Here is a 12,237-nt window from a genome sequence, read left to right as displayed (position 1 = left end):
GTTTTTGTTGACTTCTTATGATGAAGTTTAGAAATATGGAATTGTGAGGATGTACCTTCGCAGATCATTCAGGTCTCGGGCTACTCCGCAGCCAATCCAAGTGGAGCAGACTTCGCAGGCGGCAGAGGTCACATGCGAAGGTGTGTCAGGAGAGAAAGCCGGTCTTAGTGCAGCACCAACCTGGTAACAATAACAAATTATCTATACTTTAACTCCCCTATTTATTGGTGATATTCCCAATTCTCGGACTTCTCACACACTGTGCAGAAGGAGTTTACTAAAATAACTTCATTCCTACCGTATGTATAATTGAAAATACATAGATTTTAGAATTTTTTCCTCCCTACCTAGAGTGAATAAAAATTGGCAATTTTCGTTTTCCAATTGCTGGAAATACTGGATTATTATATAAATGATTATATTACACTATTTTTATCTTTGATATTTAGCTCCTCATTTAAACGCGGTAGCCACGTTTCTATTTTGTGATTAATCTCGACTTTATTCTCATGTTTTTATTATTTAATTTTAATGCTTTTATTTGGTGTATGATTTGCCATTTTAAGTGAAATATGCCCTAAGAGACCTAATGTTGTCATAAAGAAAAGTAGCACAACTTGTAAGGAATAAAAAAAAAGGAAATATTTTTTATCGCTGGCAGTTTTAATTCAGGTCGCAGGAAGGGTTAAGACAAATGAATTATAGTAAAAGGACACTAAGAAAAATTGATTTATGCCAATTTTCCTGTCCCATATCATATTGCCAGATTAAGAAGTCAATCATAACCTCACATTTGAATCTACTCTAATTGGTTCTAAAATCGGTGTTGCAATAGTGATGACAAATTTTAGTTCCATTTTATTAAATTTCTTCACTAGCTTGACGGACTGTATGTTATATTAGATGATGGAAAGTTTATTAACATTAATAAGGAAGATTGGTAAATAAATAAATAATAATATTGGTTGCATCTACTTGGGCTTGGAACTGCTCCAGCAGCAAGTGTCCCGGGAACTCTGGCTCCGGTACCCGGCAGTAGCGGGTGATGATGATGCAAAGGGAGCGGAGTCCACTGAGGCGGAGGGGATCCGATTCACTGGTGGCCGCCATGAAGGCCATCCGGATCAGGTCGGCCAGATGGAGCACTAGATAATCCACTGGAATTTAAAGGAAAATTTATGAAAGTCAGAAACAATGCAGTTCTTCTATCATATAATATACAATCTTAGAAATTTACATGGAAGTTATACCATTACCGTGCAGTTTTTGACGAAATAGTTGATAGTTCTCTCTCTCTCTCTTTCTCTCTCTCTCTATCTGACCGATTTTCAAAAGGTAGCACTTTCGATGTTGACAATTTTGCTTCTACTTTCAGAGCTTTTATACAGGTGAAGATAATTAGAAATGCAATATTATGCTTTTGTCGGAGGGGTGAACATCAACTCACTCTAGACCCCTATTCAAATGCCATGAAGGATTGTAAACACAGATCGAAGAAAACCTAATGCAAAATCTGGATATTATGACGAAGAGCTGGAGGCAAACCATGTGACAATATTTTGACACCAAGAAGGTTCAAGCATGTATTATAAACTATGACTATATTCGTACTTTGACCTCAGACGAATGCTTATTGAAAAAATCAGACCCTGCGCAGAAAAGTAAGGTAACTGTTTGCAATGTACACTTTTTACCGCAGTGAGTAAATTACAAAACATTTGTGAGCGTCTCTTATGTAACAAAATTTTCGATTTTGGATACAAGCCGAACCATGTTTGCTCGATATGTGATTCTTAATAACGTGTTTTAAGTAGCGAGAAATTAGCGTATTACTGTAAAGCTGGTAATTTTTATGCAGATTTTATTTTCAAAGACTAAATAGTGATATGAATGTAGTAGAACGCGAGTTGCATGTAGACTGTCGTATTAATTTATTGACAAGTCACCGAAAGAGAGACGCGCAAGCCAGCTCCCTTCTCCGCGCACTTTGTTCTCTCGCCCTTATGGGCAGTCTACAGCTTCTTTAGTCTGTGATGTAAGTGCTAATTACATACCATTATTTCTGGTCAACTGTTGTTCCTTAGCCAGGAGAAGATCGAAATGTGCTTCTCCTGCTGATTCACAAGCAGTCATTATCCTTTGAACACACTCCATTGCAAACACCTGAAAAATACAAATATTTATTAGCTTTACACAACAAATATTTTGAACATTCTGAAACCAATAACAACATGTACAGCGCTATTCTAAATACAGATTTGCGAAATAAATTCGTAAAAATACAATATATTTCCGCATAAATCGAGATTTCGAGTCCAATACTTATCGCGGAGGGCCATTTGAAATAAATTCGTAAAAATGCGATATATCTAAGTGTAAATTGAAATTTCACGGCCGAGTTTTGTCGCGGCCGACCCTAAATTCAAATATTTGGTGTAAATTCGTAAAACTATGAAATATTTCCGCGTAGAACGTATTTTCTCAGCCCCTCAAACTCGGATATTCGAAATAAATTGGAAAAAATACTACATTCCAGTGTAAATCGATTCAGATTTACAAAATAATAACACTCATTAGGACGATGTATAACCAGGTAAAAATACATTTTTCGGCATTTTACTACTACGACTGCCTTTTAGATCTATGAAATTTTATGATTTGTTTTCGCAAAAATTGAATTTTTTCGAATTACACAAACAAATTTTCAAGCGCAGACAAAAATAAATTTCAAATTACGAATTAACAAATTTCGAATTAAAAAACTATTTTATATGAAAAATTTTTTTTGCCGATATTTTTTTTGCGAAAATTTCAAATTACGTGTTTTTTCGAATTATCGGGGTTCGAATTAACGGGATTCTACTGTATTATCATTTGCACTGCCCCATCCGATAATACCGTATTTGTAACATTGAATGGCAGAGAGCCAAGATATTTTGTCACTGTTCTGTTTTATCATGGAACCATAATGAACATGTCCTCACCCTGGTGGGCCACCTGGGCTGTATAGGCGGGTGTGTGACCACTGTCTGGTCTGCGTGGAACTCGGCCTGGTCATCATCCCCCTGCTCTTCCCCGTCCAAATCTCCTAACGGTGCTTCTTCTGCTGTAGTTTCTGTAAACACACACACACACCGGTTAGTAGCTGAGTGGACAAATGCATCAGGTCAAAATCATAACAATATGTATCTTTATTTTTATAAATTAGCAACTAAAAATATCTGTTGAATATAATGTACAAAATACCAGAAACCCAAAATATGTATTTTTGAATGTAAGTATGTTAGTTGTAACCTCTTATAGTCAACTTTAAACTACATGTGTAAATATATATATATGTGTCACTAAGACAGTAGTTATAGGCCTTAGTCGTAAGTTACTAGATATAAGTCTTATATGTAAGTCACTAGTTTTAAGTCAGTAGTTATAAGCCTTAGTCGTAAGTCACTAGATATAAGTCTTTTATCTAGTGAATAGTGTTAATATATTTATTATTCTATAAATATATTTTTGTACAGGGCCCTTGAGGTGATTTTTCACGAAAACGGCGCTACATAAATCAGCCAAATATTATTATTATTATTACAGTGAATATGTAAAATAAATAATAATAACAGTAGGTAGTAAAGAATAGAAATGCATAGTTATAAGGTGAGGTTTCTCAAAACTCGCTTCACTAGGCTAGTTGGCTAGACTTGTTGAGGTAGTCATTTTGCATATTATTTGATAATATGTGCCTATGAATATACACTAACTTATAACTTATAGTAAAATAATGTAACTGGATGGTTCGATTAAATCAATAACTTTGAATTTGGCTGAGTACAGGCCTTATTATTACTTTTGATCCAAATTTTTACATTCTGTTTTAAATATTTTTGTGAATCACAATTTTTTATGCTCTCTGGAAGAATATTGAAAATTCTTGTCGCAATGTACTGCAATCATACTTTTTAGTTTGTCAGGAATAGCTGGATGATTGAGAGATTCAATGTATCTCCACTATTGATTTGAAGTATAACTAAAAGAAAGGAAGCTAGCTAATGGTAAAAAGATAAGTTACCCTGTTGAACGGTGAGGACCGCCTTGCACAGCGAGAGCCACTGGGACAGCTGTCCAGCCGATAAGACCTGCACCATGGACGTGAGAGTGTCGTGCGTGTAGCGAACCACCATGCCATCTGTCTCCGTGTCCAGCATGGCAAACAAGGTGCCGGGCAGGCCAGACTCGGTTATTGTGGTGCCTGGATATACAAACAAATATAACATCAGTATTATACATGAAATAACAGATATGTATAAGGGTAGCATATGAGCTTTCTATAAGTCACCTTGAAAATAGATGATTTTCCGCTAAATTTCTGTTAATGTGATGCTGATTTTGTACTTACAAACCAAAACTGCACAAGAGTCCCAACTGCCTAGACTCTAGAGCCGATGAGACTATGACATCCCCAATTGGGGTATGTTGTGAAGCTGAAGGTGGTAGGGTGAGGAAGGAGACGGGGAAGATGAAGGTAGGGAAGGAATACAACTTAGCAAAATAAGAAAATCTATTTGATTTTACAAATCCTAAACATAAAGAAAAGTTTTCTTCAACAGATGTCTCCAGTTTTCCCAATTCTTTTTCACCTAACTTAAAAGGGCAGCTCGTTTGCGTTGTAATTTCATCTCATCAGGGTGGAGTGACGTTGTATGGGACTTTTTTTTTTAAAGATGCCAGTACTGTAATAGCAAAAAAAAGTTGCCTTTATATAACACCTCTTTCGTCTAAAAAAATCAACTCGATCGAAACATTCCTTTATTCAACAACCAGCACATTTATATTTAGAAAAAAATTGTATGAAAAAAGTCGCTGAAAACTCTGCCAAGCATTATAAACAAGCGATATTCATAGCAAAAATACAATTTTATTAGGGGTTTTATAGCTAATAAGGTGCATAACACATCTGAAAATAAAAATAAAATTACCATAGTTTCAAGGCGGGGTCTATTTTTGGTTTTTTGAAGAGGATTATTGATTTTTATTGTTTTTTTCGTGTTTTTGAGAAACATGTTTTTTTATTAAATAAAATACTTTAACAAAGAGAATTTTTTTAAACATTATCGAAGTTTTATAATATTTATCGTGTTTTGAAATGATATTTGGTGTAAAATTCGGGCATTATATGACTAGATTTTATTGTCGCCCGAATGAATCCATCTCTTGCTTCAGGCCCAACTGTAGACAACGATGCCTGGGTAACTAATTTGATGCACCTCTCGACTGCTTGAGTGTGGCAGGGAAATCTGGGAAATTCAATACTGTCCTTTTCTTCACCGAAATTATTTATCATTTTGACTAGGCCATCATTACTGATTTCGGATAGTATCGGTGGCGGTGTAACTTCGCATTCCTGCCAGTTGATAATATCGTAATATTTACTTGCTGAAAAGTTTATTGTTGGAATAATAAAGTCTCTAACAACAGATGGACTCGGACATCTATCTCGCGCCTTTGATATTCATCTCAAACCCAATTCTCTTACAATAAGGTTGTCATCCATTATCATGGATAGTAGCAGATTTTCCGGGTGGCAAAAATAGGCGTTTCTTTGAATTACTGGATTAATTATATCTCGTAGATCGGTGCTCAAATATCGGGTGAGTTTTATTATAGTCATGTAGTGCCCCATCTTAACACGACGGGTGCCTCTTTATCTCAAACCATGTCGGAGCATATGCTTTAACAACATATTCAGCAAGAATTTTTAGGTTCACTGAAGGGTTAGTTGTTCCTATATATAATCGAAGTATTGAGTTTGCTGTTGTCAACCAGCGTGAGTGACAAATACTACCTGGATGACGGTTTGCTAAATTTGGTGGGCAGTGACCTGTTGTAACTGCAAAACATATTTCGTACAAGTATTTTTGGTCCGTGCTCAAATTTTTCAATTCCTCTGCGTTGAGTTTGTGCATCTCAAAGTGTATTGGTGAATAATTTATAACGGTGTTTTCAGAGCTGCTTGAAAGAAGTTTTCCAATAGGTCCTGAAAACCCTTTAGGTCCTGTTGTAGCACCATCTAAGTGTTGAAACAAGTGGCGAAGGGGAAGTTCGTTTGCATGCAGCTGACAGATAAACCATTGTAACGGATGACCTAATTCCAATTCCATGAATCTAATAGTTCCATTTCTTTTGCCTGTATTGACAGCAGTCCCATCACATCCAATCGCTGATAAATCATTCAAATTAAAACCGTTCACTTTTAAATGGTGTAACATGCTCTTTGCGATGTTTTTGCCAGTTCCTGATGATGGTGTAACATGTCCAACATATTGAGACCCCGGCTCAGATAAAATGGAATAATGTTCTTCTGAAATCGTTCTCCGATGATATCTATCCCCTATTTTTTCCTGAGACAGTGTTTTATCCTTCCTTCCATCGAAATATAGACCTCGAATTTTTGTTGACTCCGACGACATCTGCCATGTTTTTATTAAAGAAGTGCGACACGTTTGTCTAGCTCGTCTGAGTTTGCTCCTATCAATCACCATTTTAGAGTCGTCTTCGGTTACTATGCCAAAATCTTGTAATGTAGCACTTGCAACAGCTGATGCTGACCTGTCTGACAAACCATACTGATCGCAGATTCTGGCCAAAGTGGGGAGTTTTAACATCATACGGGAATTTTCTGGAGGTTGCGAAGAATGTGAAGAAAATGATTGGTTTTCATCAAAAAAGGGTTGACGTGGTTTTGTCGCTGATGCTGTAGATGAGCTGACCTTCGAAGCAAGTTCAGATAAACGAGCTTGCATCCTCATTTTCCGATGTAATTTTTTTGTTGTGTCGGTGTCTATTGCTCCCAGCATCATTTTTCTCGAGGATCTTTGGTCTTCAAGGAATGCTTGTTCTTTGGTGGGTACCTTGCGCGTCTTTTCGCAGGAACACATATTCAGATTGTTACATTTGCATGAAGCAATATCGAAAAGTTTATTCATTTTGATTTTATAAGAATTTTACTTAACATAATAATGCACACTTTTTTTGGCCAATTTTTAAGTTTTAAGTATTCGTTATAATGATCTTGGATCAGTTTCATCACTCGATTGTGTGAAACAATGGGAATAGAAGCGCGCTTCCAAATTCCTTCAACAATTGCAGATATAACACTTTTTATTTCGAATACTGACGGTTTTTCTGTAGAGTTAAGATTACGCTCATATCGTAAGAACAAATAATGTTTAATCACTTCTGAGACAGTAGGTAACACTTGAGAGTTCATTTCAGTTGGTGCCCCGAATATTGGACATAAAATTTTGCTTCTCGTGTAATTTGCATTCATTTTCACAACAATTATATGTGTTAAAATTTAATCGGACAAGGATTCTAACACGTCTACGGTCAGCGGTAGCCGAAACGAAACTAGATGCAAGTCGCATCTAGTTTCTGCGACGAAACAATAGGAGCGAAATTATCCCCCCCACCTCCACAGCGCTCACAAACTCACTAGTTTAAGAGCAATTTATGCAGTGTTTTTTTTTTTATAAAACATGTAATGTTCAATAAGGTAAATGCAATTGAAAGTAATGGATATTATTTTATATTTTTGAGACAGTACTCAGATTTTGGGAAAAAAAGGCTAAATTTACGTTTTTTACGTTACGAAATCGCTAGGTTGTTGAATGAAGACATAAGTTTAGATTTTTTTAAGTATTTTTACGAGAATATGAATGACATGAAGCATCTTTTGGCAGCTATTACAATACCGAAATTTGATTTTTGCAATGTCACTCCACCCTAATCTACATCTATCTTTGCTAAGGCTGATTTTAGTGTCACGCCGACCACACGCGCACCGTCGGCGCTGATGGTCGAGATATATGAACATCTAGGAAGCGTTTTTGAATGACGCGTAGCTATCAGCGCGCAAGGTGGTCAGCGCTGATGGCTACGCGGCCGTACGCGTCGCGCGTCGGCGCCGCGTAGCTGTCGGCGCTGACGATCGCACGAGCGCCTCTGCTTTCAGTGAGCGTTCTAGTGTCGAGCGGAGCAGATATCATCGCATGTACAGTCATGGCGAATCGCGAAGTCATTGACATTAGAAAGTAATTAAAGAATTTGCTTTCGTCAGCCCTCAAAGTGCCATATAACAAGACAAATCTCCAGCAACGGCTCTCTGCTCAATCAATGGATGAACATGGAGTCTTCGTCGTCGCCGGTTTTTATTTTTTTGGGATAGGTAGTACAAAGCAGCAATAACTAATACACTCCGTATTTTGGTCTTCGACTGTACAGTAAGGCAGTCAGTACGATACTGAAACGAGCCACGCTGAGCCTCAGCGCTGACGAACTACGCGCTGATCTATGAGCGCTGACGGTGAGCGTGACACTTAAATCAGCCTTAGATAACCATTCGATGATGTAAAAAAATAAACTAAAAACTCCAACAGTCACTCTCCACGTAATAGTACAGTATAGTCTCACAGTAATAGGATACCTAGCATAAATACATGGTCTAGAGTTGTTGAGGAATCTTACAAAATATGGAAAAAATAAAACTTACTGTTCAGAGGGTTGGCGTTTTGCTCCCCAATCAAACTGAGAGCATGCTGGCAGACTTCTTTAGCTTCACGCTGAGACAACTGCCGGAGACAAGATATTGCAGCTCGGCGTAGCACCAGATGCTTGCTCGATAAGTTCCTCTGCAAGGGAAGATACACAACATTTTTTTGAATAAAATCCTTTTTTTAATATTAACTTTACACAGGAGGCCCTGAGATGTCTTTGGGAATGCTGCTTGGCATGCATTTTTAAGGATAGGAAGTAATAAACGCTGGTCTTGAAGAGATCCTTGTTTTAAGTTGGAGGAAACACAAAAAACTGGCAGGTCAATCCACAGCCAAGCTCTTTAGCAAAATAATGTAAATTTTCATGCAGTAAATGTATGTGTCTTTCAATGCCAAAGGTACCAATGACAGTTCTTCGGAGAAGACTCCATTAAAATACCAGGAGAATAAATAAAGTGTTACTTTAATAATACAGAAAAACAAGAAGAAAGCGTTTTGATTTAATTGTACTTAGTCAAATTGGAAGATCGGTTTGTTTACTTTTGAAAGACTTACGCATAGAGTGGGCACGAGCGTTGATAGGTTGAGATGACGGGGAGCAAAGAGGTGCAGCTGTTGCAGACAGCCAATGGCCTCCCCCTGTACTGAGGGGGCTCCGACCTCCTGCATTATGGCGCAAGCACACAGGAACATTGAGCGGGCGGTGCAGATGGATGCAGTGTTGCCTGGAATAAAAACACATTTGGGGTTTAGTAATGTATTAAAATAAATTAGCTACTTCTGCTCTCCCAAATTTCAGACACAATATTTTTTTACAAGTGGACGTAGATCTATATAATATATCTGCGCGTATGGAAAAGCTCATCCAGGAAGCAAATAGGCGTGGTAAACAATATGAGAATGTATTAACAAGGTTGACAATAAGGAAGTTGAGTGAAAAATATTTTGACTTATAAAAAATATGTTCATGTAGATAAAAAAATATTGATTCTAAAAATATAAATATATTTCTATATTATTATTCTTAGAATTAGTTAAACGTTCTTGAAAAAGCATTCAATAGCAATAGACTATATACGCTCCACGATTGGTCGAAAGAATTCTGATGTCACATGTGTCGTGACTTGTACGTTCAACGGATCACCTATGGTGTATCTCTTTCTATTACATGAGAGATGGTCGGTTTAGATGAGAGAGGTGTATAGGCCAAAGGTTTATTTGGGTTTGTCAAATATATGTACGTATTTGTTGTTATTATTATATGAAATGGATTTCTAAAGATACATATTCGTATAGTGCTTTATAATAATATGTTGTTTATTGCATAACTTAGAAGTTTTTATTCTTATACATGTCACATAGCATGTGATACACTTCAGGCCGTCGGCCGCCCAGAAAGGTCTCACAGTGAACTGGGCTGTAAACCGTTATTTTACTTTTGGTCTTTACTTTTCTGCGCGGTGGTCCTAAATTAGCGCGTGGAACGTCAACAAGTAGCGACGGCAATACCGTACAAGTACCGTACCGGGCGGGAAAAGCAAATATTCTAACTTAAAATATTAATTTAACTATGAAATCTTAATCAATTTTCTTTTTTTTTAATAACATCAATTCTAATAGACGGTTAACATTGGTAAAAAAATTACTGGAATTCCTTGTTGAAGAATTAAAAATTTTTCCATACAAAATGCTTGAGCGTCGTGGTTTTCACAGTTCTAATGACGTCACACCACACCCCGCCTCTTACCGCTCGGATTCCGCTTGTTTTGGCGGGCTTAATAAAATTTAAACTTTAAGAATTAATTTAATTATGAAAACAAACTTTAAAAAAAAAAAAAAAATACCAGTATTTAAGTTTGAATGCGAACATTGATAAAAAAAAATAAAAAAAATGGACTCAACTTCCTTATTAGCTATTTCAAAATCCGTACAAATTCCAAAAGTCTCCCTAGTGTTGCTTCGCCTCACATATTCAAGAGTGGATTTTGAAGCAGTGATGCAACTGTTGCCCGCAACTAAAGTTGCTTGTGTGCGCCTGGACTAAAAATCAACAACAAAATACACAGAAAATATCAATAAACCTTGTAGTTCCGGTCCAATAGTGGTTATGAGCGCTGACAAAAGTTTCCCGATGCAACGATGGACATCTTCCTGCGAAGGCGGCACCAAGAGCAGCAGGTTCAGGGCCATTGTCAGGGTCGGCTCCACGAAACCCCGGAACATAGGGCCTCCAGCGTCAGCTATCAACGATAGAGCATGTAAAGACCACACCTGAAAAACATTCAAGACATTAAATAGTTATAAATCAAGACAAACATTCCTAGGTTATGAATAATCTGAAAAAATCTTCTGTTAATCATTATAAGCGACAGATGATGTACGTTCAATGATGGAGGACTTAGTCAGTAGAGGAATTGAATCCACGACAATTGGGTGGGAACCCTATGCGTTTCCAATTCAGCCACTTACCAGTCAAATTTTATATCATTAATTTACAAACACATACAAAAAAAATAACCTCCTTGAAGGCTGGCATTTCATGTTATTTACATCCTACAAATTTTATGTACTTAATAATTAATAAACGTATAATATTAAATTAATTAATTGTTGTTTGATTTCTTTCATGCGTATCTCCATGGTCTATCTACTAGGAAAGCAGTTAATATTATATTTGATTTAAGATTTTCACGGCCAAAAGTATTTTTGTTATTTGTTTTTGGGGTGTTATGCCGTGCTGCGCTAACTCCTTCTTTAGCCAACGTTTCGGACAACGTTACAGTGTCCATCATCAGCCCAAAAACAAATAACAAAAATATTATATTTACTTATTTATTATACGGATTTCAAAAATTATTTGATGATGTTTCGAAATCAGCAATAATTTCCATAATGGGATTTGCAAAATCATGACTCATAATAAACATGTTGATTTTGCTTTACCTGAACATGCGAGCTAGCCTGATCCTGTGCCAGTGCCAGCAACACGGGCAGGGCGCCCCCGTAGTGTTGTGCTCCCCCCATGATGCCCCCCCGGGCCCGGTACAGGGCCCCCAGCGCCATGCATAGCCCGCTGCGCTGGGAAGCGGCCCGGCCCGCCCTCAACTGGCTGATGAAGGAGCTGGCCAGGGCCTCGGCGCCGTCCTGGGCCCCAGGAGAGGGGGCGCCAAGTAGCTGCGCTAGGCGGCCGGCGCACTGACCAGAGAGGCAGCGCACTAGGGGGCTTGAGCTCGATAGGCCACTCTGGAAAACAGACGGAAAATGATTATGAAAATATACATTATTTTGATACACACTATACATTAGTGTCAACCATTACTCTTAGCTTGGCTATAGTCAATGTCCATGCCATATCTCGCTTTGTTTCTGTTATCTACAGTGTCAACAGAGCTAAACATGAGTTTATCACTGGAGTTCCTCATTGCAGAACGCTCTGCAATCACTGCTTGAAGCTGTCAATATCGACTGTTAGTAGCAGTCAGTGTATTCCCAGACTAAGATATCGAAAATAAAAGGCTTTTTTGATATAGGCATTTATACATGTAACATAAAGAGAGGATAAAATGGAGGTCTCAGAGGCAGGACCAAAATGAGGTTATCAAATTGAAATCTTTTAAAAATATGTATCAATGAATTCAAACAGGTGGCGCAAATAATAATAAAACCAAAATAATTCTCATTAAAATTAATA

At 37.4% G+C, this 12,237-nt stretch overlaps 1 protein-coding gene across 1 annotated transcript in view; it reads right to left on the bottom strand.

Annotated features, from left to right (window-relative positions):
- Positions 1–12,237, bottom strand: part of LOC149417427 (HEAT repeat-containing protein 5B) — a 180,914-nt gene that overhangs the window by 20,684 nt on the left and 147,993 nt on the right. Inside the window, exons 16-24 of the mRNA XM_089640295.1 lie at positions 11,490–11,789; positions 10,628–10,817; positions 9,102–9,271; positions 8,543–8,681; positions 4,064–4,243; positions 2,985–3,115; positions 2,055–2,163; positions 976–1,157; positions 56–180 (exon numbers count right to left, since the gene is read on the bottom strand). Coding sequence (XP_089496421.1) covers positions 56–180; positions 976–1,157; positions 2,055–2,163; positions 2,985–3,115; positions 4,064–4,243; positions 8,543–8,681; positions 9,102–9,271; positions 10,628–10,817; positions 11,490–11,789 — 1,526 coding nt within the window. The remainder of the gene's footprint in view (positions 1–55; positions 181–975; positions 1,158–2,054; positions 2,164–2,984; positions 3,116–4,063; positions 4,244–8,542; positions 8,682–9,101; positions 9,272–10,627; positions 10,818–11,489; positions 11,790–12,237) is intronic.

Source organism: Hesperophylax consimilis, chromosome 15, assembly GCF_061612785.1.
Source record: "Hesperophylax consimilis isolate HC1 chromosome 15, BYU_Hcon_1.0, whole genome shotgun sequence".
Classification (NCBI taxonomy): Eukaryota; Metazoa; Arthropoda; class Insecta; order Trichoptera; family Limnephilidae; genus Hesperophylax; species Hesperophylax consimilis.
This window is presented reverse-complemented; position numbering and strand designations above follow the sequence as displayed.